This window comes from Mustela erminea, chromosome 8 (assembly GCF_009829155.1).
Source record: "Mustela erminea isolate mMusErm1 chromosome 8, mMusErm1.Pri, whole genome shotgun sequence".
NCBI classification, from domain to species: Eukaryota; Metazoa; Chordata; class Mammalia; order Carnivora; family Mustelidae; genus Mustela; species Mustela erminea.
Genome location: NC_045621.1, coordinates 37,743,811 through 37,771,482, shown reverse-complemented (window position 1 = coordinate 37,771,482; position 27,672 = coordinate 37,743,811). Strand labels below are relative to the sequence as shown.

The 27,672-nt window shown below is 38.6% G+C and overlaps 1 protein-coding gene across 17 annotated transcripts in view; it reads left to right on the top strand.

Moving 5' to 3' along the window:
• TRIP12 (thyroid hormone receptor interactor 12) overlaps positions 1-27,672 on the top strand; it is a 147,421-nt gene that overhangs the window by 81,092 nt on the left and 38,657 nt on the right. For 9 of the 17 annotated variants that reach the window (XM_032355070.1, XM_032355069.1, XM_032355067.1 and 6 more), the window contains 11 exons: positions 4,837-4,920; positions 5,963-6,058; positions 16,182-16,330; positions 19,334-19,369; positions 19,451-19,546; positions 20,429-20,521; positions 20,732-20,893; positions 23,141-23,209; positions 23,297-23,462; positions 25,901-26,018; positions 26,139-26,298. In XM_032355070.1, the coding sequence (XP_032210961.1) occupies positions 4,837-4,920; positions 5,963-6,058; positions 16,182-16,330; positions 19,334-19,369; positions 19,451-19,546; positions 20,429-20,521; positions 20,732-20,893; positions 23,141-23,209; positions 23,297-23,462; positions 25,901-26,018; positions 26,139-26,298 (1,229 nt within the window). The remainder of the gene's footprint in view (positions 1-4,836; positions 4,921-5,962; positions 6,059-16,181; positions 16,331-19,333; positions 19,370-19,450; positions 19,547-20,428; positions 20,522-20,731; positions 20,894-23,140; positions 23,210-23,296; positions 23,463-25,900; positions 26,019-26,138; positions 26,299-27,672) is intronic. The other 8 variants (XM_032355077.1, XM_032355075.1, XM_032355073.1 and 5 more) reach the window with 1 other exon arrangement.

The following is a 27,672-nucleotide window of genomic DNA, read 5'->3' as shown; positions in this document are numbered from 1 at the left end:
AAATGTATCTGTCACCAAGAAGAAAAGAAGGCTAATACTCTAGAAGTTAATTGTCGCCAACAGGTTTTAAAATGTAGCTTGTCCTAAGTATTTCTCTCCAACATAAAGAACAGATGGGAAGATGTTACAGGTCATTACTTCGTTATGAGCATGGGTGTGATGAGTCCCTTTTTTCAGAATGATACATATGGCCTTAGGTGTAGGTATGTTCTTACTTTAACAGTGCTCTCACCTAAGATTGGCGTGTGTGCTAGTTTTCTTTCATGCCTGTGGTGGAGCCTATGCCCTAGTTGGCCAGGAAGGTTCTAGTTTGCCCACCACTGTTCATGTTTTGTGCTGCTTGTCTCAGCGTTCTGTCCAGCTTAACAGTTTTACCACTGTCTGTCTTGGTTTTGTGTGTTAAGTGGCATGGCGAACTTGAACCATCTCTTCTGGTGAGAGGGGACATTTTTCATGCACTTTTTTTTAAAGAATAGTTTAGCAGAAGGGTTAAGTTTGAGGGAAACCACAGCCCATTGCACATACAAATCACCGAAGCTCTTGATGCCACACAGGCTATGCTTCTCAGTGTTTTAATGTTTTATTTCAAGTCTGCCTATGGAAGTAGGGAAGTTCCTACATGGAGGACAGAAGTGGAGCTGCCGAGTGTGTTAAAGTGGACCCATGACAGTGATTATTGGAGCTAGCGTTTGTAGAGTATACACTGCTGCAGACACAGTATTAAGCACTTTACATATACTCTCATTTAATGTTCAAAACAAGATGCTGAGGTGTGACTACTGTTCTCCTCCTCTTTAACAATGAGGGAAAACTGAGGCACATAGTGGTTAAGGTTGTGGGAGTGCCCCTGGCTGTGGGACTCTGAAATCCAGATTTTCGAAAAAGAGGGGTGCCTTTCTGATGGCTTTGTCCTTCCGCATCCCAAACAGTCCCAGAGATAATCTCACATGGTACCACTGACAGGCAGGATGAGGGGCACTGTGTGAAGTTTTGATCTGTGGTGTATTTACGTAAGAGGATAAAAGTTTCAGGGGATTAGGTCCATAAGCCTGCCTCGTAAATGCTTATGTTCCTTGTCTTTGAGAGTGGAAGTCGTGCTATGATCTCAGTATTTTCCACGTTCAGGGGAAAGAGAACACGAACCACACAGCACTGCTTGGTTTTGCTTTGGAAGCAGGATGCCTTCTAGGTGCCATGAGCATCCTCTCTGCCAGCCCACTGAAGGAGTGCTGCGGGAAGAAGCAGATTCCTTATTAACTGGGCATGAAGTTCTTCTGTGTGATGTGCTTTTGTTTTTCCATATGTACAATTGGAATTTAAAGAGAAATAAAACCCTTTAGTGTGGAGTATAAACTGATGGTGGTAATAACTTAGAGCATCTCTTGGCAAGCATCTTTTCAAAGACAGCTCTTAAAGAGTTGATGTAACACTCTATTGGAAACATTTATTTTGAAATAATGTTTTTATTAATTGAAAGAGGTTGATTTAATCTCTCAGTGTTTTTATGGTTGTTTTTTTCCCCAGTGTTATTTATTTTTGGAAATACCATTTTCCTGACCTATTCCAGTGAAGTCATTGAAATAAGCTTACTGCTTTTTGTACATGTAGTGTTTAAGCATTGCTCCACCTTCGGCAGACCTACTCCCATCACCCTGACTTTGCCAGTATTGTTCACACTTAGGAAAACTGGCTGATAACGGTGTACCTGTTTGGTCACCTTGAAATCTACTTATATTTGGAGCCACTTCCCTCGTTTTTCGTAGAAGAGAGATGCTAGCTCTTGGAGTTGAAAGTAAAGTGCTCATCACATTTTCCCATGAGTTGGGGGCCTAGTTTTGGACTTTTATCAGAACTGTGTACCTCTTCATAGTGCTGGTAAAGTCTTATAAATACTAGAGACTCTAAAGTGAGAAATCAAGTATTCTTCCTTATACCTGCAAAACAGTCAGATGGCAGGGAAAAATAGCCTATGTTCTGACACCTAATTTTGCGCTGAGAATCTTAATTTCACAGGAAATGAATAGGGTGAGTTTTAAAAAAGAAAGCAACCCCAGTTCTGTCAGTTTTTTATCTCCCTAACTACTTTTGTTTGGAATCCCTAAAAATTAGATGTGTCTGTATCACCTGATACCAGGGCCCATGTAAGGCATAATTACATTACTAACAGTTATTATTTTGGCCTTGCTCAAATGTTTTCGTTATACTCCTGAAAAGTCCTGCTACTGATTGCCTTTAGGGATCTGGAAAAGGTTCCTGTTCAGTGAATTTGAATTTTATCAGCATTCTGATATTTTATTGTCTTTCTGCGTAAGGAGCCTCATTGGTTAAGGTACAAAGATGTGGGGTTCTGTGATAAATTTCTTACGTTCTAATTTAAATATTTTTCCCATAGTTTTAATTCAGCTGTGTATTAGAAACTATCTTGCATGGTACCCTGAAGATATGCTAAAGACTAGGTGGGGGAGGTAGTGGTTTAAACAACAACATGATAAAGATTGACACCTCTGAAAAATCTGGCATCACATTTTCTCTGCTTGGTAATCTTAGGTTTATATTTGTGTCAGGACAGGTCTTCTGCAAGCTGCCCAGGGAGGTTTGACGCGCTGACTAAAGAATTTTATCACTGACTCCTGTTGGCTGATAACACTTCCTTACCTGCATCACTTTACAAACCGCCACTCACGGGGGAGGCTAGTTTGGTTTATCTAATTCTGTAATACTACAGGGAACTATAGTAGACAGATGATTACTGTTCGCCATCAGTGGGGTGGTGAAAGATTTTTTTCTAGGGGTTCAGTGACTGATTTCTGTCAAAACAAGCTCTCCACCTCCATGAAAAATCAGAATATCCTTGCCCCTCCTTATGGTGACCCTCTAATACATAAACTGAAAAAACTCAGCATTACCTTCCCAAGTGAAATTTTGTTTTGCCTTGCTTTGTTTCCTTAAAAAAGATGTGGTGCCAGAGGGTACTTTAAAAAAAAAAAAAAAACAGTGACTTGATTTGTTAAGCCTTTGTATTTTCTCTGCACATAATTGGAAGAGTTTAAAAGCAAGTTTAAGAGTCACTTTAACGAATTCAGTCATAATCGGAACCTTAATAACAGTATTTGTTAAGATTTCTGTTTAATGTGAAGAAGCAGCTGTACTAGAATGAAAAATTAGTACTGAAGAATATATTTAGTACTGAAGAATATATTTAAGGGGCCATTAGAGTACAGTATTTGAGTACAACTGATGAAAAGTCAGACCACTGGGGCTCAGATCTCTGATCTCTGAGGGTAGCCAGTCAACCTTGGGCAACTAAGTACACTGAAAGTCACAAGGCCTCAGTTAACCTCACGAGTGTGAAAAAGCTGAGCAGCCTCCCTATATGGTCGTAAGGAAATAGACACAGCTTGCAGATGGTAAGCATTTCGTAAATGCAGTGTGTAAGTAGCATTCCAGAGTGCAGGTTACTCTTTTTTCTTCCCCAGAAGTGTGGATTTTGTTAAACTCTGATACACTTTAATATTAGTATTTCTTGCTAACCTGTGAATATAAACCAGGGAACTAATCTTTCCTGTAAAGGGCCAAATAGTTGATGTTTTAGGCTTCCTGCAGGCTCTGTTGGAACTAACAACCCAGCTCGGTGGTTGTAGCAGGAAAGCAGCAACAGAAAATGTGTAAAACAATGAGTTTGGCTGTGTTTTAAAGAAATGTTATTTTGTTATTGACAAAATGATGTGCCGGATTGAATTTGGCCTGTAGACCATAGTTAACTGACTCCTGTTTAAGCCATACGTTTTTAATGCGAATTTTTTAAAAATCCCAGTGAAATCGTAGAAGATACTTAATGAGATGTGAAGAAAATTAAGAAAATTTACAGTTGGTGGCTCGTATATTAGCATCTCTTCAGAAAAGCTCTGTAAATTCACATCCATTATCCATGTACTTGTAACAATAAAAAATGTTCTGGGCTGATCTTCTGTCAGGGCTTAGGGTATTGTGGATAATGTTGTCATACACAGGTTAGTTGTATAGAATAAATGCTTAAAGACTCAGCGGACACTGAGAGGAGGAACAGCAAAACTGCTGGTTTTAGAGGAATATCGTTTCATCTGGTCAGGTTCACAATAGAATCAGCCTCTCTTTGCTTAGGCTGAATTACTGCTCAAGTTAGCTTTTTGGGTAGTAGAATCCTTCTAAATCTGAACTCTTTTTTTCTGCATTGGTTTTGACATCCTAGTTGTCCTCTATTTTGTCCTAAACTGCTTTGCTGTTGGTCGTGATGTATATCTTCCATATTTTACCCTGGAAATAAGAAGGGTATCATCTGCGTGCTCTTAGAGAAAACGTCCGAGTGATTGTTGTCAAGACTGCAGCCGAGAAGTGAAGTCAGGCCAACTGAAGAAGACACTCGTCTGCTTGGAACGTCGCCCCCAGATGTCAGTTTTGCTTTCTGTTCTGATTGTGACTAATTCCCCATCTATTCAACCTCATGGTGGTTTTGGCAGTGTGATCTTCATGGACTTTTGGTACATGATTTCAGGACAAGAGGAATAGTTTCAGAGGCATGAGGAATCTGTCAGAGCCATGTATGGAAGGAATGTAAAGCTTGTATTTTTATGCTTGTTGAACTCTTAAGATAGTTGAGCCATCCTTTTGTTCATTGAAGCTACAGGGTGAAATCTGTAAGAGCTGAGTGTGCAACGGGGAGACACATTTAATTGCTGCCTTTGTTGGTGGTGGTCTGTAAAACTCTGCTCTTTATTTATTTTTTAAGGTAAACCAGACATAATGAGTTTGACTGCTCCTCTCCTAACCCTCACCTTGTTTTCTCCCCCACTTTTGAAGCCTCTAGTTCTGTTGCAGGGGCCGTGGGCATGACCACCTCTGGGGAGAGTGAATCCGATGATTCTGAGATGGGACGATTACAAGGTAAAGACAGTTAATGAGCTTACAAGAAACCATTATCATAGGCTGCCTGTGACTTCTGTTCTTTGTTAAAATTAATTCAGATAAGCTCATTGAAACATAATCTAGCAATGCCTGTACTTAAACTTATTTGTGATGATTTGGATTTGGAAGATGATCTGGCTCTCTATTTTTACTGTTTAGACAAAATCTGATAATATATGTGTTTTTTGTTTTTAAAATGTTCTCCATTACAGTTGCTTGTATAGTTGGTAAGGATTTAGGAAGGTCTTGAAAAGGGGATAGCTTAAAATGTTGTTCTCTGGTATCCGCTAACGGTAAAGCATCCCAGTGGGGTGCTTTTGCTGTATTCTTTTGTGTTCTTGGTCACCTATTTTAAAATGAATGTAAGTGTATACCTAAACACCATGTATTTTAATGGTGTGCTTTTAAAAAAGCAGCCTTATATCATTTGTATGCTCTTTACAAATGGGTGGTGGTAGAGATGTATTATTATTGTGTTCACACAGTTGGTTTGTATGATAGATCCCCAGTGTGAGGCTTCTGAGAAACATTATTTAGAAAGCACTTTCACATTGCTTTTAAGTTCCTAAAGTAACTTACAGCAGTCTCTTTTCAACTAGAAGTCTTGTGAACACATTTTTTTCTCACCTTTTGGACCTGATAAAAAATAATTTTTCCATATGTTTTTTAGAAGATCTCATGACCAGTATCAGCGGGAAAGCAACAAGGGTGCTTAACCTATAATTTCTTAAAAGTAAATACTTACTCTGGGTTTTTCTTTGATCATTTTTACAGTCCCCTCTGGCACTGATATTTAGTATCTCCATAAAACCTTAACATTCCTTCAAACTAGCACTTGGGTGTTGTGACTTATATTAATTAATATCTAAGAGTGGTCTGAAAAGTTTGATGTAGTTTCTCTTTAAAAAAAAGGGGGGGGGAGTAACATTACGTGTGAGATGAATCAGTTGCTTGAAATTTTTATGTAATATCAACTGCATTTACAATTCAACTATTCCTCATGCCTTTCTTTTTTCTTTAGCTTTGTTAGAGGCCAGGGGTCTTCCTCCTCATCTCTTTGGCCCTCTCGGTCCCCGGATGTCACAACTTTTCCATAGAACAATTGGAAGTGGAGCTAGTAAGTGAATACTCTTTAAATTTGCCCTCCCCCCCCAAACCTTTAATAATTAGGTGGGTGCTGTTTTTGCTGTTTATTTATTGCTCTAAGGAGGCTTTCATATAAGGAGGTTCTCATGAACTTAAAACTGTTTAAAAAATAGGGTTTTGTGCTCATTCTTGCGTTTAAGAAGACTCTAGGTTCTTCTGTACTTTTATTTTTGATTACTAGATTTGAGTCATTAGCAAATCATCCAGAGTTATGGCAAAATTGAATCTTTGTTTAGCTCTAGCATAGTAAAGAATCTCAGATGATTACATTGATTCTATTATAGCAACTGATTGCGTGATTTGCATAGATTTGAATCTTGATTTTTGTGTGGCATAATAAAATTTAATCCATAAGACAGTCAATTTAGAGTGAGCCAGAGAGAAAAGATTTCTCAGCAGAATTACCAGTCGCTAGACTCATTTAATCAAATTAACATATTATGATCCAGAGATCTTGTCATATATGGTAGACAAAACACTGACTCTTGAAGTGGCAGTTTGTATCAGGAATAACTTCTGCATAATTACAAATCCGGTTAAATTCTTTCTGGTATAGAATACTATCTTTAGCTTCCTTAAACAGAATTTACATTTAAGCAGTTGTTTTTTTTTTAATAACTTCATTGATAAAGTTTCCAAAGAATCAGCTGGCTCTTTTTAGACTTTAGTCATGATTAATTTCAACACTTCTAAAGTGTTAACTGAAGTTTATTGACTCTGACCTCACTGATATGTGCTAATATAATTTTCCATCAAATATTCCAAGTTGTTGTTCCTGTTTTTTAATGTGTGGACATATGCTCACATATGCGTATTTATGCTTAAGTCCCTTTCAAGTTTCTGGCCTTAGCATTTGACAGGAAATTTAAGAAGCAGCTGGTATTTTTGGTTTGGTTTGGTTTAGTTTTTGCTGCCATGACACTCAGCTCTCAGATAACGTACCCTGTTGCAAAGTTCTCATGAACCTTTAAAGGAGGATTCTTACTTAGTGTCATTTATTAGGTACTGGGATTGTCCTGAGTCATGAACAGGATAGTACCCAGAGTTGTTTACCACACGGAACTTCCATGCTAGAGGGTGACCCTGGCAATAAAAGGACTGTTCTCCAGCAGAAAAATTTCAGTTAGTGCTAATGCAGTGGAGGAAAACAAAGTGAGGATGTAGGTTGGCTGATGGGAGGGGTATACTTAGGCTGGTTAGAGTAACCTGTTCTGAGGCAGGGTGAATTTGTGGATACCTAAATGAATTGAGGAAACCAACCCTGTACAGGTCTGAGGGAAGGGGAAGTGCACCACCAGAGGTGGGAATTAGCTTGTCATGTTGGAGGAAAAGCAAGAGGGGCCTTTGGAAAGGGCCAAGTTGTAGAAGACGAAATCTGAGAAGGGTAGATACTCACTAGGTCATGTAGGGCCTGGCAGGCCCGCAGCAAGTATGGGTTTAACCAATAATGGAACTCAGGAACCATTGAAGGATTAAGAAAAGGACAATGGCATGATACATTTTATGAAAAAGATAAGATACATGCAAAAGTTGAGAGAATAGTAGTAGAATAACCTCCACGAACCAATCAGTAATTATTAATCCTCAGCAATTACTGTTTCAGTTAATATCCTCAGTCATTCTCCCCACTTCCAAGATTTTTTTTTTAAGATTTTATTTATTTGACAGAGAGAGATCACAAGTAGGCAGAGAGGCAGAGAGAGAGAGAGAGAGAGAGAGGAGGAGGAAACAGGCTCCCTGCGGAGCAGAGAGCCCGATGCGGGGCTTGATCCCAGGACCCTGAGATCATGACCTGAGCTGAAGGCAGTGGCTTAAACCACTGAACCACCCAGGCAGCCCCCCCACCCCAAGATTGTTATTAAGGCAGTCCTATGTGTAATTTCATTTGCATGTCATTGAATTTGTGGCTATAAGGACAAAAATTTTTTAATTTTAGACAGTACCATGGTTAAGAGGAATCCTTACTTTTACTAGTTGCCTGTTTAGAGTGCAAATGTACTAGGCCTCTCATAAATCCATTTACAGTTTTTGCTTATTTAAATCAGTATCAAAATATCTGTACATAGTCATCGGTTAATACATTTCTTAAGTTTGTGTGTGTGTGTCTGTCTGTCCCTTGAGAGAAATTTGATTCACATATTTTACCACTTCATTTATTTCTTGGAGAAAGCTTGAAAAAACTTTTTAAGAGTATTAACATTAGGGGTACCTGAGTGGCTGAGTCAGCTAAGCATCTGCCTTCTGCTCAGGTCATGATCCCAGGCTCCTGGGAATGAGCCCTGCATCAGTATCCCTGCTCAGTTGGGAGTCTGCTTCTCTCTCTCTGTCTCTCCCCACAGCTTATGCTCTCTCTCTTACTCACTCACTCTCAAATAAATAAATAAATCTTTCTTAAAAAAAAAAGAGTATTAAAATCATCAATATCAAATTCATATTAAGGGTTGACCATTGCACATGGAATTAATGTGAGCCATAGAATAAAACCATTGTAGAGAAAGTGCCCCCCACCCTCATCCAGTTCAGTGATGCCTACTACATGGCCAGTCTTTGTCTTTACCCTTACCACATTCCTTCTCCCATATTGTAGGAAATGAATCCCGGGCATTATATAATATTATCTAGACACATTTAATAATGTAGCTCAAGATAATGCTCATTAAAACATAGGACCACCCCTCCCCCCCCATGACCATTATCATACCTGAAAAATAAAGTGGTAATTTCTTCAGTAATTGTCCAGTAAGTCCAATGAGCATCAAGTTTGCTTCTCTCAAATAGTATAGGTGTGCTTCTTTATAAACTGGTGTTTGGATCTAGAGGCTTTTTCGGATTCAAGTTTTATTCTTTATTTCCTTGGAGGGGAAAGACTAAGCAAAAGTGTTAGTATGTTCTAATACTTAGGAGGCACATAAAGTCTGATTGTCTTTAAGCCATCAAAACTCAGTGCCTAGGTGACAGGGATTATAAACTGATAGTAATTCACATCTAATGAGCAGAATTTATGCATAGAAGTAAAAGAGGTAATTTAGTAGAAATATATTAAGAATACCTTCCTTCTATTTTGTTACACAGGAGAATAGCCGGTATAGGAAAACAGATTTCTCTCCATACCAGTTTGGAAAAGAGTTGGTTTTTGCATCCTCCAAAGTGCCATTGTTGTTGTTTCTAAATACCTCTTTCAAGTGGAGACATTTTACTGATTTTTTTGATGATTAAATTGTCCTGTCATTGGATGATGGCATCTTTTGGGAGGTGGCTTCTCAGTCTTTCTGATATGATCCCTAGCAGTTTTTTGTGACTTCCTTTCTGATACATCAGGCTCAAAACCTCCACCTCAGATACCTGAAATCAGGGGTTTTCTCAGAGAACACCCTGGTTTCTTTTATATGAGATAGTATTTAGAGCTCATAGTCTGGGGCAGAGGTCTACTCATTGCTACTGTGTTGGCTTCTTTTTTTTATTTATTTAAGATTTTATTTATTTGAGGGGGAGGGGAGAGCACTAGTGCGCAGCCGGGAGAGGGTAAGGGAGAAAGAATCCGAAGCCAACTCTGCTGAGGCAGTGATGTGGGGCTTAATTCTGAGATCTCGATATAACGACCTGAGTTAAAACCAGAAGTCTGGACGGATAACCGACTGAGCTACCCAAGTGGCCCTGGGGTGATCATTGTTACTAGGTACGTGTAGTAAACAAACCTAGGAAAAATTGTATTTTATCTTTTTTTTTCTTTACTTTACTTTTCTTTTCTTTTCTTTTCTTTTTTTTTTCCCTATTTATCTGCCTACAGGCAGAGGGAGAGATTGGGGGAAGCAGGCTCCCCACCGAGCAGAGAGCCCAATGCGGGGCTCCATCCTAGGACCCTGAGATCATGACCTGAGCCGAAGGCAGAGGCTTAACCCACTGAGCCACACAGGCGCCTCTGTATTTTATCTTTTAAAATAAAATCATGGGCACTTGGGTGGCTCAGTCGGTTAAGCGGCTGCCTTCGGCTCAGGTCATGATCCCAGGGTTCTGGGATCAAGTCCCATATCGGGCTTCCTGCTCAGCAGAGCCTGCTTCTCCCTCTCCCTCTGCCTACCACTCTACCTACTTGTGCTCTCTCTCTCTCTCAAATGAATGGATAAAATCTTTAAAAATAAATAAAATAAAATAAAATCATGAGTTTCTACTTTCAATGTTAATTTAAATTTAGGGCTGGGAGGTTTTTATCTACATTTTGTATCTTCTTTCTCCCAAGCCGGAAGTTTCAGTTCCCAAAGATAGTAACATGGTCACTTACTTGCTTTCTCCTACAATACAGAATTCCAGCTTAACACCAAAAGTAATATTATTGAGTTTTAATTTTTCAAGTTTTCGTTGTTGGCTCTTCTTGGGGACTCATTCTGTGGTCAAGTTTTGGTATTTTAAAGTCTCTTGAAATGATCCTTCTCTTCATTCAGGCCTCCAAGTTGATTTGGTTCATTTGCTTGATTTTCTTTTAATTTCTAGAGGTTGCTTTTAAATTTTATCTTCAATTTTATCCTTATGGGATATTTACATGGTATAGAAAGTCTGGTCTACAAATGAGGTTTATTTAGGGAAGTCAGCTTCTTTTGCTATTCCCTTTACCCTGTTTCCTCCTCCCACACAAATAGCCGTTGTTAATTTTATGGCTTGTCCTTTTGTTATTTACTTAAAACAAAAACAAATTCATATTATCTGCTACACACTTCCTTTTTAAGATAGGAGGAGTAAGCTTTATACACTTGAGGTTGCCTTTAATAGTATTTTGGTGATCCCCTTCCTATAGCTGCTACACATGGAAAGAGGAGATACCAGATTCCTTTCTGTAGAGCTGCTTTAGTGCTCTGCTGTGGGGATGCATGGCTTTTTTATCATGTCTCAGACATTCAGGTATTTCCAGTCTTCGGTGTGTTTCAGTCAAACACCACTTTCGTATTTCTTCCTGCATTATGTTTAGGGTAGATTGTTGTAAATCAGCCTTATTGGAGCCATACCATTTTGCATTTCTTCCATCATGTGTAACGAACAGTATGGCGTCATTTTTTTTGTCTTTTTTTTTTTTTAATTGTCTTTATTTTTTTTTTAAAGATTTTATTTATTTATTTATTTGACAGAGAGAGAGAGAGAGAGAGAGAGATCACAAGTAGGCAGAGAGGCAGGCAGAGAGAGAAAGGAAGCAGGCTCCCTGCTGAGCAAAGAGCCCGATGTGGGACTCGATCCCAGGACCCTGAGATCATGACCTGAGCCGAAGGCAGCGGCTTAACCCACTGAGCCACCCAGGCGCCCTTTTTTTTTTCTTCTTCTTACTTATTTGGCAGAAAGAGGGAGAGGAAGCATAAGCAGGGGGAGCGGCTGAGGGAGAAGCAGAAGCAGGTTCCCCATCAAGCAGGGCGCCCGACATATGGGGCTTGATCCCCTGGGATCAGGACGGGAGTCCAAGGCACTTGCTTAACTGAAAGTGCTTAACTGACTGATGCACTGAGGCACCCTTTTTGCCAGTTTTTGTCTTCTAACTTTTTAGTTACGTATCCCTGTAGATGTCTGTTAGAGGTTACTGTAGAGATTTTAATGCATGTCCTTGGTTTGTTATAGCCTACCTTATATTAATACTTTATTACATCCTAATTAGTGTTAAGAACTGAACAGTAGTTTCACTCTTTTTACCTTCTGACATTCTTTGTGCTCTTGGTTTTTCTTTTTCTTTTTCTTTTTTTTTAAGATTTTATTTATTTATATGACAGGCAGAGAGGCACGCAGAGAGAAAGAGAGGAAGGGAAGCACGCTCCCTGCTGAGCAGAGAGTCTGATGCGGGGCTCGATCCCAGGACCCTGAGACCATGACCTGAGCCGAAGGCAGAGGCTTTAATCCACTGAGCCACCTAGGCTCTCCCATGCTCTTGTTTTAATTTGTTTTACTTACACATGTGTTATAAACACAGTAAGACCTCATTGTTGTTTTAGATTATCAATATTCTGTATTCCTTCATCCATGTACACATTCCATTTTCAGTGTTCTTAATTCCTTCCTGCAGTTTCTCTCCTAATCAGAGTTGTTTCCTTTCTCTTCAGAGAACTTCTATTTTCCTGTGGTAAATGAGTACTAGTAATGATTTGTCTTTGCTTTTGAGAAGCCCTTGATTTGCCTTAATTTTGAGGATACTTTTCCCAGGTATAAAATTCTCATTTTAGCACTTTGTGATGTCTTCTGTTTCAAAGTCTTACTGGTGGGGCGCCTGGGTGGCTCAGTGGGTTAAGCCTCTGCCTTCGGCTCAGGTCATGATCCCACGGTCCTGGGATTGAGCCCCACATCAGGCTCTCTGCTCAACAGGGGGCCTGCTTTTCCCTCCCTCTCTACCGGCCTCTCTGCCTGATTGTGATCTCTGTCTGTCAAATAAATTTAAAAAATCGTTTTAAAAAAAATTATAAAAGTCTTACTGGTGCCCTTTGAAGGCAGTGTCTTTTTTTTTCCTCTGACTTCTTTTAAGATTTGCTCTTTGGGGGTGCCTGGATGGCTCAGTTGGTTAAGAGTCTCCACTCTTGAACTTGGCACTCAGGTCACGCAGGGCTTGACCCCAGGCATTTGACTGACTGGACCACCCAGCTGCCCCTCTGCTTAATTTTCCTGCTTCTTCATACATCTAGTAGTTGTTTATGTGCTAGTCATTTTGTATAAAAGAACTGAAGCCACTCCAGATAACACTTTCCATTGTAAAGTTGTTTCCCCCTTTTCTGTATTGAAACAAAGGGCTAGGAGCTGATTATTTTGTTCTGGTCAGGCATCAGCTTGTTTAGATGAGAATGAGTTTTGTGTGACTCATTTCACCTGTGGCTCATCCCTCTTTGTGCCTTGTAATCCCCCTAGGGTTTTGATTGAGACCCTTGAAAGTCTCTGTCTACTTAGACTTAATTCATTATGCAGTTTGAAAATGTCACAGATGTCTTGGGGGTAGAACCCAGTGGCTGTGTATGTTTGAGGCAGGCCTCCTCCCTCTCTAGGGCCTTTGTCTTCTGAGCACCATGAGACTTAACAAGGTTTTGTTCTGTCTTACAAAAACTTCTGATTCAGCCCCAGCCCTCTTCACAGCCCCAGAACTGGGCCGATGTCCCCTTGGGACCAGTTCAGTCAGAAACAGCATCTTGGGGCTCCTGGGTGGCTCAGTGGGTTAAAGCGTCTGCCTTCGGCTCAGGTCATGATCCGAGGGTTCTAGGATCATGCCCTCATCCGACTCTCTGCTTGGCGGGGAGCCTGCTTCCCTTCCTCTCTGCCTGCCTCTGTGCCTACTTGTGATCTCTGTCTGTCAAATAAATAAATAAAATCTTAAAAAAAAGAAAAAGAAGAAAAGCAGCATCTTCCTGTGACTCCCTGAAGTGCTCTGGGTTCTCTCCCCCATTCAGTTCAGCAGTTGGCACACTCCTGCCCGAGGGCCAAATTCAGCCTCCTGCTCAGTTTTATAGAGCCTGTGAACTAAAAGTGATTTTACATTAAATGGCTGAAAACAATTTAAGAGTAATATTTTGTGAGATGTGAAAATTAAATGAAATTCAAATTGAAGTGTTTATTAATAGTTTTATTGGAATACAGCCACGCTTACTTGTTTATGTATTGTCTGTTCTGCTTTTGGGCCGGGGTTGAGTAGTTGAAAGCAACAGAGCCTATGGCTTGCAAAGCCCAAAATACCTATGGCTCTTTATAAAAAATGTTTGCATACCTTGATCTGTGATAGTGCTTCTCAGACTGTGGTCTGTAGCTTGCCTGGGGTTCCTGAAACCCTAATATTAAAGACATTAAAGCTAATATTAAAGCCATTGGTCAAAAGTCTAGTAATAATTGGTAAGGTTTTTCCTTTTCTACATTGCTGTTTGAATTTTGTTGATGTTGCAAAAGCTGTGGTATGTAAAACTGTTAGTACGTTTTTGAGAGAATCAAAGCAGTGGTTCTAGGTTGCGCTAGTAGCTGTTATATTCTTCAGTGCCAAGTGCTACTAGTGAAAATAATTTCAGTTTTATGTAAGGATGCCCTTGCTAAACAGAGTTACTAATTTTACTGTCTTTACCAAGTACATGTCTTTTTAGTAGTCCTTGTGAAAAAGCTGGACCTGAGTTTCACACATTCTACATCTCGAACAATGTTGCCACAGATTAAGAGTAGCTGCAGCGGTGGTCATACTGCTGTTTTATTTAATAAAGCTTGACATTGAAACAGTTTACAACAAAAAAATTATAACGCTGCTCATCACTGACATTGTCTGTTTTAGAAAATACGGTTTTCACAAAACTTTGTTCATATTAGTATGTAATGAATTAATGAGTATTTAAGTTTTTTCTCTCTTAATGCCAGACACATTTGTAAATAAATACAAGTTAGATATAAGCTACATAGACAAAGATGCTTTGGGGCTCCTGTGGTGTTTTGTTTTAGTTTTTGTTTTTGTTTTTATTTTGCTCCCATGGTTCTAAAACCAAAATTGATCAGAACATAAATTATGGCTTTTGCTTCTTATTGTCATTTTCAGTTGGTTTAAGGTTCTGTGGTATCTTATGACCATGCTAACATGATCTGTGTCCTAGAATTGCCAGCTTCCATGTTTATAAAACACCCAATGGATATGTTAGTTTTTCTAGTTTTGGGTGGTTGTGCTAGTGGGATATATGAACTGTTTCATCCTTTGAAAGCAGATCTAGAAGCAACTGAGGGTTCTTCTGTTTTCAAGAGTTTATCTTCCCTTCATTTGTTTTGCCTTTCATTTCAGTGCAAAAATGATAGGCCTGCTCTAAGTGGAACTCCTGTTTAGTTTGAAAATTTTAAAGATGGCAGCCGTCTGAACTTGCTGTTCTTGCAATATGTTTTTGGGTAGATTCTTCATTATGGTAAAGGTAGGTAGGCAGTAATAGTTACATGCAATTCGTTTGCCATAGTCTTAAATCTTGCAAGGATCACCATGTGTCCCCTTTGAAAGGCTATGCTTTGAGGAAGATCACTGTAACTTAATTGAAATAAAATACTTTGGTTTTCATATGAATCCCGCCTTCATTGGCAGTTTCTACACATCTGACATTTCTAAGCTGTCTAATGACTTGGAGAGGATAAATCCCTTATGCTGACAAGAACCTGTGAAGGTGTAGGAAGAGAAAGGGCTTGAAATTAGCATTAGCTATAATTTGGTGAACATTAATTATGGTTTCAGATAGGAAGGTGTTCATGAAAATTTGAAACACTTTTGTGGCCATCATTTTTGAGTATGTTACCTGGATCACTGACCACAGCCTATCCCTGTAGGAGTTGAATCTTAGTGTTTTTCAGTTCTTTGGGCAATGAATTTGGGCCTTAAAAGTGGAAGTCATATGCAAAGGGAATGAGAGAAGGTGAATAAGCCAGTCTTTTGCTGTTTTTAGAAGTACTGCATTCTAGGGGTACCTGAGTGACTCAGTGGATTAAGCCTCTGCCTTTGGCTCAGGTCATGGTCTCAGGGTCCTGGGATCGAGCCCCACATCAGTCAGATATCCTGGTTGGCAGGGAGTCTGCTCTCTCTGACAAATAAATAAATAAAATCTTTAAAAAAAAAAAAACTGCATTCTTTCCACTCTCTTCTATTAGGTACATTGCTCTGTTTATCTTTATTTTCTTGCCCTTCCACTGTTACCAGGATTCCATTTATTCTGAGCAGGACTTCAGGAGTATGTGGATTTTCGTTGAAGGCTGGCCATCACTTTTTAACAGGTGGTTATTCCTACAGAAGGCTTTTGCTTAGTCTATATATGTAAAAGTCACTCTGTCAGAGGTAACAATTTGTATTAGTCTTACGGATATCTTTTTGTTTTAGCTAGTAAGAGGCAATCCACTTGTTTCATTTTAAAAGAAAAACTAAAAGACAAAAATCAATAAATACTGTGAGATCAGTCTAAGGTAAGATAATTTCAGTCAATTTGTGTCTTGAATTATATCAGCAGCCTGTCTTAGCCCTAGTTATAGACTTAGCCTTTCACTGGGATCAAAAGATAAGCAGCCCACTGCCATGTAGAGTCACACTTTATACCTACTAATAATTTCCTTAAATGTTTAAAAGTAATGATTTTTTCCCCCTCCCTGTGAAGGCTCCAAGGCCCAACAGCTTCTGCAAGGACTGCAAGCAAGTGATGAAAGCCAGCAGCTCCAGGCAGTTATTGAAATGTGTCAGCTATTGGTTATGGGAAATGAGGAGACGCTGGGAGGGTTTCCTGTCAAGAGTGTTGTTCCAGCTTTGGTAAGAGAGTTTGCCCCTCATTTTATCTCAGTTATCTGAACGTTGCTGAAGCATGATTATTTACACCGTTTGAACTAAGAGATGGTAGAGTGTGGCTTTGTGCTTTTACTTCACACTTCTAGATCTTGGCAGTGATCGCAAATAATGAATTTGTAATTTTCTAAACTCGTACTTCTTGATACTTAAAATGACTGGTTTTATTTTACTATTTTTTTAATTTCAATTTTTTTTTTTATAAACATATAATGTATTTTTAGTCCCAGGGGTACTGGTCTGTGAATTGCCAGGTTTACACACTTCACAGCACTCACCATAGCACATAGCCTCCCCAGTGTCCATAACCCCACCACCCTCTCCCGACCCCCTTCCCCCCAGCAACCCTCAGTTTGTTTTGTGAGATTGAGAGTCTCTTACGGTTTAAAATGACTGGTTTTAAACCTTAAATTGTTTGTTGCATTAGGTGATATCTAAACTTAACGTGCTCTCTCTTTTAAACTGGTGATATATGGGCAGTAATAAGCTGCTCCCTTGTGGCAGGTTTTTGTGGGCACAAAGCTTTCGTGTTGTAATTGTGTGCAGCGGCAGAGCATTCCAGCCACAGTACCACGTGAATCCTTCCAGCTTAGGTTTTACGTTAAGTAAAAATACAAAGAAATGAAACAAAACCTTTTAGTGATGTTTTTCAGTACAGTCGTGAATTGATGTTTAGAATTTAAAAACATCTTAATTGCTTGAACTTTTTAATGGGGCAAAAAGAGGAGGAGGAATTGCCACTACTAAATGTAGGCTCCTGAACAAAGTAAGTCTTAAACAACAGCTTGGTAGTTTTCTTAGCTCAAGATTAAAAAGATTGGCTATATGGGAAATTAAGATTTAAGTCTGAGTGTAAAACAAAAAACTAACATAAACATCATGAATTTACTCATACAGCATATGAATATATTGGAAGTTAAAAACCAAGTATCAAGTTAATAAGTCTTCGTTTACATAGCAAATAAAGTTGACAAAAACATGGTTGATGTGTCAGATTGTCTTGTTTGATCTCATTATCAGATTGTGGAGACAGTTGAATGAAGTTCATTGAAACACAAGGTGATGCCATCTTTTGTTCTTGTTGGATGGCTCAGCTCTGGCAGGGTGAGAAAGGATGGACCAGTTTCTTCACTTTCTTTTCTTTTCTTTTTTTTTTTATTTATTTGACAGACAGAGATCACAAGTAGGCAGAGAAGCAGGCAGAGAGAGAGAGAGGGAAGCAGGCTCCCTGCTGAGCAGAGAGCCCGACGCGGGGCTCCATCCCAGGACCCTGAGATCATGACCTGAGCCGAAGGCAGCGGCTTAACCCACTGAGCCACCCAGGCGCCCCAGTTTCTTCACTTTCTGTCAGGCAGACCTGGATAGTGTAAATTGGCACTTAACTATTACCACTTCCCTTCTAATGAGGGCTGGCATGTTGATTTCTGGATGTTCAGTGAAAGCAGTATTGATTTTTGTATTACATTTTGCCTGTGTCCGTATTCACACTCACCCTACCCATTTCCCTAGGAGCTGGTTTTGTTTCCTGAATTAAACTGTCTTATTTTGTTGTTCTTGTTTATTAAAAAAATAACAAAGAACTAGGCTTATACTATGTAAGATGCAGTTTTTATTAGTTGTATAAAGATGCTATTAAATCTATGTGCAAATGTTGACACATAATCTGACGTACTTGATTTGCTGGCCTTTGATTAGATTTAAGCGCTTCATCGACCTATGTAAGACAGCTCCTGCTAGTAATACTGACTATTGTTAATGAACTGGCCAGGTTAATCTTCCATCAGAATTGAATATTGTGAATATGTATCCATCTGTCACTTGTGTGACCCTGGTCATTTTTGTTGAAAAGGAATCTGTTGGAGCTGTTCCTCTCAAACATGGTCTTACAATGTTTATTCCATCTTAAGAATTGGAGAACTTGTTACTTTTTCTGTCAACATGACAACCCCTTTCGATCTACAGTGGGTATTTCAAATGACTGGTTATAGGTTCCATTGAACCCCAGAATGGGGTGTGTGTGTGTGTGTGTGTGTGTGCGCGCACACACAAAGAAAGTGATCAGGACCTCAGATATGTAGATGTACTTGACCTAGCATAATTCATAGCTGAGAAGGCACTCCTGTTAAATGAATATTGCATTAGAGTATCTGATGTTCATTATTAAATACATTTATTTGAAGTGTACTTTGTAACTTGAATTCAGTGCATTTAAAATTTCCCATTGAACTCTGAATGATTGCTTCCCCAGATAGGACATTTCTTTGGTAGCTTTGGCTGCTTCAAGAGATTGGATCTCTCATCAAGAGATTGTATGTATACATAGCCCTAGCCGTTTTGAATTTCTGCCTTTGAAAAACATGGCTAAAATCTGCTTATGGTCTTGTCCACAAGGGAAACTAAAAGAAATGCATGTAGACTCATTCATGTAGTTGTAGAATACGATGATTAATTTGGGTTTTAATTAGTGCATACTTAGTTTCTGATGTGATAAGTAATGTGTTTGAGGACTTTACAGCTGAGTTAAATGGTGTTTAGCTCAGCTTGTAGAGAAGTCTATTCACAGGAGTTGAAATAGTAGTCTTGAATCTGTCTGTACAGTTGTTAACAAATGCCAGTGCATTGATGATCTGTTTCTTTAGGTATTAAGTATTTACTGATGCCTGTTGGCATCTGAGAAAGGGGGCTAGAAGTACCAGAACAGTTGGTTGTAAGCCTTTGTTTTATGACCTGGATTGTGAGAGGTGATGATTATCTAGCACAGTTTCCAAGTCAAGAGCTGTAATCTGCATCCTGCCATCCTCAATATAATCATTTCTTGTGTACATATGCTAGGTTTTAACTTGGTACTATTTTTATAAGAATAAGGTCTTGACTAATACTTTCCATTTGAGTTGATGTAGAGGAAGAAACAGTTCTTCTAGGGATATAGATAGCTTCTAATAGTTTGTTCTCATCTTTTTTTTTAAACAGATAACATTACTTCAGATGGAACATAATTTCGATATTGTAAGTATGTGGTATATTTTTTTAAACACCCCAGATAAAATTTTGGGTTCTTATTGAGTAAAAGTGCTATCTTATTTGTAGATGAACCATGCTTGTCGAGCCTTAACATACATGATGGAAGCACTTCCTCGATCATCTGCTGTTGTAGTAGATGCAATTCCTGTCTTTCTAGAAAAGGTAATCCTGCTTTTGCTCTGCTTGTTTGAAACCAGGCCTAGGGAAATCAAGCTGAAGACTCTTGATTTCTGAATTCTAAAGTAGTACATCGAAATTGTAAGGCCACCTTAAAAGACTTTTTAAAGGATTCATTATCTATTCAAAGTATATTTTTTACCCAGGATGTCAGAAAGATACTTTGTGTTTAGCACACCAGTAGTTTAAAGTTGATGCTAATAAAACATTTATGGAATCATTTCAGTTAATAATTTTTAATGAGAACATTTATCAAGAATATAAAATCTTTCAGAGAAGAACTTAAAGCACTTGATTAAAATAATCTCATAATTTCTAGAAAATATCCCAATGATGTTGATAGCTATTTATACCCTCATTTTACAGCTGAGATAAAGTGCTTGCTCAAGGTTATAAAGTGAGTCAGTGGAGAAAGGAAATTTTTTCATATGGTCTTGTGGTAGGTTGTGTTTTGGTCTGTTTTAAGGGCCTTTTTCTTTTTAATGCATAATAAAATTTGCATTATCTGATAACCTTGAATATGGCATAAGGGTAAAACTTGAATTTTAAAATTTGTTATATAAAACAACCCATTTATTATAAATAGAAAAATTGAAAGTTATCTAATTGGATTTCATTTATTCCCTATGTAAAACCTATTTTTCTGTGTCTTTAAAGAGAACAAGGTAGTTGGAAGGAAACTATATTTACTTGTTACAGCTTGAGCTCATAAATCACTGTTTTCTTATGGTGGTTTTCATGTTAGAGTTAGGGGCAGTGTATAGATTGATGGAATTAGCAAAAATACTGTGTTTATTCGTGTAGAAGATAAGCAGCTGGAAAAGCACTTGAGTGATGGCCTTAAGTTACCTGTTTTTATGTTCCCAGCTGCAAGTTATTCAGTGTATTGATGTGGCAGAGCAGGCCCTGACTGCCTTGGAGATGTTATCCCGCAGACACAGTAAAGCCATTCTGCAGGCGGTAAGTGTTGCTACCGAAGGACTGTATTTCATTTCAAGTTGGATTTTAGATCCGCATTTGTGCTGGCTACTAGACTGCAGTCTCTGTAAGGTGCACATGGTGTTTCCAAAGTGATGTGCTAGACTTCTTACTCCTTTTTCTTTTTCTTTTTCTTTTTTTTTTTTAATTGCTGAGGGTCTTTCTTCACTTTAACAGTTTTCTGTATTTTAGGGTGGTTTGGCAGACTGCTTGCTGTATCTAGAATTCTTCAGCATAAATGCCCAAAGAAATGCACTAGCAATTGCAGCCAATTGCTGCCAGAGCATCACGCCAGACGAATTTCATTTTGTGGCAGATTCCCTCCCACTGCTTACCCAAAGGCTAACCCATCAGGTAAAACATGAACCTATTTTATGTGCCATAAAACATCTTTACTATGTTTTTTAGAATGCCAGTTTTATCAAGGGTTTTAAATCATCCAACTGGATGTATAAATTGGAAATACTCTGATCCATGTGTTTTTTTTTTCCTGCTGGGTTTTCCATTCGTGTACCATGCTAGGTTATTTTATATAATTTGATGGATTTACCCAAATGTGACAGCATTTTAGTATTTTGAATTTAAGGGATGAGTTTGTTATTTCAGCAAACATTGAGTGTTTTCACTCAATGTGTGATAGGATCAGAGTTTCCTTTAGGGAGATCATCTCTCCTCTAAGGCATTGGGTTCTGCAGGAAAGATCTGGAGGATGTGGGCTAAGATCAGAGATGAGATGACACTGCAGACTGTGACTGTCGGAAGTTGGAGAAGAGCAGGAACATTTATTTAGGTGATGGAATTGGCAGACAAGGTGATGGAGGATGAGAAGCAGGGCTTACAAAATCTGGTGTGGGGGGCAGTGAGTTAAGCCTTGTAGAGAAATTTGAATTTTCTTTTAACATAAATTGTCTTAAGATGTTGTTAATTGCTAAAAGGGTTTTTAGAAATCAGGCTCTTAAAATATTTATTTTATTTTGAGAGAAAGAGAGAGAGAGAGAGCATGAACATGACTGAGCCAGGGGAGTGGTAGAGGGAGAGAGAGAATCTTGGGCAGACTCCCTGCCGAGCACAGAGCCATATGTGGGACTCCATCTCACCATCCTCAGATCCTGACCTGAGCTGAAATTGAGTCAGGTGCTTAACCAAGTGAGCTACCCAGGCACCCCTAGAAATTGGGACTCCCAAATCAGCTTTACAAAGTGTGTTTAAAATCACCTCTGGACAGTTTGGTATAGAGAATATGTTCAATAGGGATTTATGTAAGAGAGCTACAAAAAGATTATTAAATCACTGTGAAATGTTTTGCCTCTGAGATGATCAAGATACAAGTCATGCTGGGGCGCCTGGGTGGCTCAGTGGGTTAAGCCGCTGCCTTCGGCTCGGGTCATGATCTCAGGGTCCTGGGATCGAGCCCCGCATCGGGCTCTCTGCTCAACAGGGAGCCTGCTTCCTCCTCTCTCTCTGCCTGCCTCTCTGCCTACTTGTGATCTCTCTCTCTGTCCAATAAATAAATAAAATCTTTAAAAAAAAAAAAGATACAAGTCATGCTATTCGTTGTTTGCTTACTTAATTTTAAAAACTTAGTAGACTCTGGGTCCTGGGTGGCTCAGTAATGATTGTCTGCCTTCGCCTTGGGTCATGATCTCAGGGTCCTGTGTCCGGCTCCTTGCTCAGTGGGGAGTCTGCCTCTCCCTCTGCTGTTCCCCGCCCTTGTGTGCATGTTCTCTCTCTATTTCAAATAAATAAATTAATTAAAAAGAAATAAAGTTGGTAGGCTGAGATAACCTGTGCTTACTGGGTCTAGAAATGTATTCTGTAGTTGGGTGTGATTTCCATACCGTATTTTGGAAAAAAGGGTGAAAATCAGAAGTTAAATTGTTGGGTGTGTTATTTGTAGCACCCTTTATAGACTTAAGTACTGATAGTGAAGATATAGGGCTTTTATGATACCAGAATTATTCTCAATTTTGTATAAGCAAGCCAGTCTGGTTTTTATATCTGGAACCCATTTATCAGTTAGGAAAAAAAACACTATCAAAACACTTGTTAAACAGTTAAATTGTTCTTATAAGGATATTTCTTGTTTTCTGAACGAGGCCTCTGTAATAGTGTTTCTAGATTGTTTTCATAGTGGTTATAGCAAAATGACACCTATTTTCTCACATCATCGGTAAACCTCTGGTTCACACACACATAATACTGAACTGTTTCCAACTTTTTAGTGTATACATGTTTTAAATGTTTCTACTGCGAATGCTTTTTTAGAATGATATTTATCTTTGTTGTGACTTGTGGTTAAGTATTGAAATTACAGAAGCAAAAAAGTTCCTTCGTTTTTGCATATTTGCTCTTATTTATTGGGATCTTCACAGAGGAGAGAAGTTCTCTCAGTGTGAAGCTCTGTGCTTTGAAATCATGATGTTATTAATTGTACCTTGGATTTTGTACATTGTACATTGTACATTGTACATTGGATTTTCAAGGCTCACATCTTAGTGAACCGGCCTTGAGCAGTTTGAGGTTAGGAAGAAAATTAGGTAGTGATGTAAGACAGTGATATATTTTATATTACTAAGCTTTATTTCTTCTATTAAAAAATAGGACAAAAAGTCAGTTGAAAGCACTTGTCTTTGTTTTGCACGTCTAGTGGACAACTTCCAACATGAGGAGGTAAGCCTTTATTCTTTGGTGGTATTTTCATGAAATTGTTAATTGTTGAGTCATGGTATAACAGTAATTTTTCTTTTGTTTGTGAAGAATTTACTCCAGCAGGTTGCCTCCAAAGATCTGCTAACAAATGTTCAACAGCTGTTGGTAGTGACTCCACCCATTTTAAGTTCTGGGATGTTCATAATGGTGGTTCGCATGTTTTCTCTGATGTGTTCCAACTGTCCAACTTTAGCTGTTCAACTTATGAAGCAAAGTAAGTGCTACTTTGTTGTCCACCTTCAGGCAGGAGAAGCGGGTTCTTAAAAAGTGTTTATTAATAAATACAGTCAGTATAGGCAAGTAAAAGGACTTGTTAAAAGCATGGACACTGGGGGTGCCTGGGTGGCTCAGTGGGTTAAGCCTCTGTCTTTGGCTCAGGTCATGATCTCAGGGTCCTGGGATGGAGCCCCACATCGGGCTCTCTGCTCAGCAGGCAGCCTACTTCCCCCCACCCCTCTGCCTGCCTCTCTGTCTACTTGCAATCTCTCTCTATCAAATAAAGAAATAAAATCTTTAAAAAAAAAAAATATGGACACTGGAGAGTAAGGGAAGAAAACTTGATCCGTAGTAGATTTGTGTGGGGACAGTACAGTAGTGCTTCCTGTGTACAATGCATAACATCTGCAGTATATTAAAAATTTATCCTTGGTGATTCTAGGGCTAAAAATGCAGGCTCATTGCCTTCTCTCCAATAGTAATTATGTAGTGATGCTTCACTAGGGGAATACTGAGTTACGAGTAGTTGCCTGTCCTCTGCTTCCCCTTCTTTCTGCCCCTCTTAGAGTTTTCCCAGCAGTTTATCTGATTCCACAGTGCTTTCCTTCCTCAGGAATTTGGAACTTACTTGCACACATGAATCTCTCTCATCTTCGCTGCTTGAGTATTTTCTAGGCCCTTCTTAGCCTTATCCATCAATACATTTTTGTTGCACTGTTGTGTTGCTACTGCATTTCTCTCATAAACCTTATATTTTGCAAGTTAATCTCAGAAGACAGTGGGCTTCAGAAAACACCTGTATGTTAGGATTATTGCTTCTAGGGTGTTGATCCCATTTATACAGGATGCATTTAATGGTGGGTAATTTCATATTTTTAATTCTCATCTCTGAGGATATTACCGTGGGAGCATAAGAGATGGTGTTCGGGGACAGAGAAGCCTCTGGCATCACTGTCTCAGATAAATATTTTTTACGTTATTTACGTCTTTTATATTTAGTCACGTTTTTTGTGAATTGGCACATTGGCCCAGCATTTTGCAGGAAAGTAGTGTTGTTGAGCTGTTTTATTGAAAAGATTCTCTTAAAGCACTAATCACTCCTAAACTTGGCATTCCAGAGAATCATACGGCTTGTGTCATGAACAAAGTGAGAAGTTGGGGAAGGATGTAACTTTGTCTTGAGTAGCGTCGGTGCATGCCCTAGGAGCCCTTTGAATTTTGCTGAGCCCACCATCTCCTGAAGTTTGAATCCAGATTATTTCTTGTTACCGTGTGTGGCACCACATTTCTCTAAAACATTTTAGGAAATTGTTCACTGACTTGTTCTGCTTTACCATTTCGGACATTTTTTCCCTTTAGGATGACTGTTCTCACCTTTTGCTTATTAGTCCATGAAGTTTGCCGTACATTTATCACTTGGAGGCCACTAGACTTAGATTTTATTTGTTCAGCAGTAACACAAAGGAAGCATGTTGTCACCCTCTCATCTCTTTTTTAAAAAAAATTAAAGAATTCTTACAACGTAACTTAGCTATGTATTCACATTTCTGAAGAGAGTTGGCAAGACTGTACTTTCTCAAGAAATTTAAAATAAATTTCTTAGTGAAATTTATGTGGGGCAGCAATTTAACTATATAGGCTTTTGCCCAGATTAGTAGTGAATACTTTCTTCCATAACAAAATTTAGTGATTATTGCCAAAACATTTCAATGAAATGTTTGTATTTTGCAAAGACCCAGTGCCGTCCGTACCTTTAGTTATTTGAATGACTAAATCTGTGGGTAATGGGAACTTCCTCATGTTAGAGTGTTCTTGTGGGAGGCTGGTTTTCATGCAAATTCCTCTATAAACTGATGTCTTCTGGCATTGGAAACTTAGGGTAGAGGATATGTTAATGACCTTTGTATTAAGTTGGCATGTTTGTCTTTAAGGTAATTAATTACTTCCTGACCAGAGTATGGTAATATTTTGATGCTTATAATTTCTTTGTTTCATTGTGTTGACCACCCGTTTTCAGTATACTTAAACTAAAGGCAAATAAACTTAAATGGGGGATTAAAATGTACGTTGACTGCACTTTTGTACAAAGCACTGTGTTCTTCACACACAAAACCAAAAACAAAATTTAAAAATTCCCAAATTGTCTGGTGTGGATTTTGTTTAAATGGCCAACTAGGACTGAGACTGAAGCCTTTAGAAAGAAAATTTTCATAAATTTCTTTTTTTATGTTTTCATTATAGCTCATTTGGCTTTTTAATTCCTATATATGGCATATTGCTATATAAAAAAAATACCCGTTTTTTAACTTTTTATTCATGTATAGTTGACTGTAAGAAAATAATTCTGATTGTTTTCCCCCATAGGAATGATTGCCTTTTAAATGAGGTAATATAACTAATTTCATGGGTTTTTGGTTTCTGTTACTGGTTTTACAGACATTGCAGAAACACTTCACTTTCTCCTGTGCGGTGCTGCTAACGGAAGTTGTCAAGAACAGATTGATCTTGTTCCACGAAGTCCTCAAGAACTGTATGAACTGACATCTCTGATTTGGTAAAGATTGGGCTGATGATAAGAACTGCGGCTTATACGCGGGTATTTTACTTGAGAGATCTGTCATTTACTAATAGTTCAGGAAGCTACTTAATGAAATAATTGCACCTTTGTTTTCAGCGAACTTATGCCATGTTTACCAAAAGAAGGCATTTTTGCAGTTGATACCATGCTGAAGAAGGGAAATGCGCAGAACACAGATGGTGCAATATGGCAGTGGCGTGACGACCGAGGCCTCTGGCATCCCTATAACAGGATTGACAGCCGGATCATTGAGGTAGTAGTTTCATCGTACCGTTTAAATATATCTATTTTGGTGGCAAGTGGGTGTAGGGATGGAGTGGGGAGGTGGATATGTGTACTTAAATGTGCTCAATTTTGAATTAACTCAAGATTCTCTCATTTTGTCTCCTGAGAACAAGGTCCTCATTTCTGTTCAGGTCAACTGCTTCAGCTGCTAACTACCTGATTGACTTGGAGCAAGTAATTTAAGTTCTTTGTTCCATAGTTTCCTCATTTCTAAAAGGAAACACTGGAGTCAGGCTATACATTTTCAAAGCCCCTCTATTTCCCACCCAGAAGATGCCTCCCATAAACAAATATTTGTAGACAAATAGCTGTTTGTCAGCATATTTTATAGAACAAAAACAAGGAAACCATTTTAGTATAAAAGTCTAGGTGACGAAATGGTTAAGTGAGTTTTGATACCCACTAGCCTCATACGTAGTCCACATGTTAATGGGATACATTTCACTGACATAAAATGGGATATGGAAAAATGAACACAGTATTCAGAACTTTGTGACTCTTTGGGGCACTCAGCAAAATAAGAGGAATAATGAAAAGGAAAGGTGCACCAAAATATTTAGTGTTTTTCTATGAAGGTTTTATGTGTGATTTTTATTACTTCTGTTAACTTCCATATTAAGTATGCATTGAAATATTTCAGAAATTTTTCAGGTCAGCAAAATGGCCTTCAGTTAGGAAGTGTGGGTCACTGCATTATTTGGGACACCATGCATCATTTACTGGTATTTTCAATATGGGAGATAGCTTTAAGTCATACTATATTTTTTAATTTGTCTGTGATACTTGAATTTTTTTAAGAACATCACAATTGAAGAGACATTCTTCTTTAAAGATGTCTTCTATCATTAGTTGTTAAAAATGAAATTTTGAAAAAGAACTTTGAAACCATTGACTTCCGTTATAAAATCAGGAGTTCTTAAGACTTTAAGTTCCGAGCCAGCTTTCAGGAGGGAGTGAGGTGTAAGGGGTCTTGGTGTGTGTTCTTCACCTTAGTATATAAGCAGGCCATGGTCTCTACCATTAAGCTGCCTTCTTTTTAGCATTGTCCTGTTAATTGCATTTTCCCTGTTAGCTTACTCTCTTACGCTTAAGGAGTCCTGTCTTTGATTTAGCCTAAGAATTCCGTAGCCTGGACTGTTCTAAGAATGAGTATTCTATCACATCTTTTGACTGTCTTATCTCAAGCAAATAGTATTAATCAAAGCGTATCGTTGTATTTATGTACTGTGCACACATGTACACCCTAGGGGTTACTCTCCTAGGTCCAGGAGTGTTGCTTTCAATCTTAAAGTATCATTTAAATGGAAAGTCTTTTTACCTAAGGATAATTTTGTAGAATCGTTTT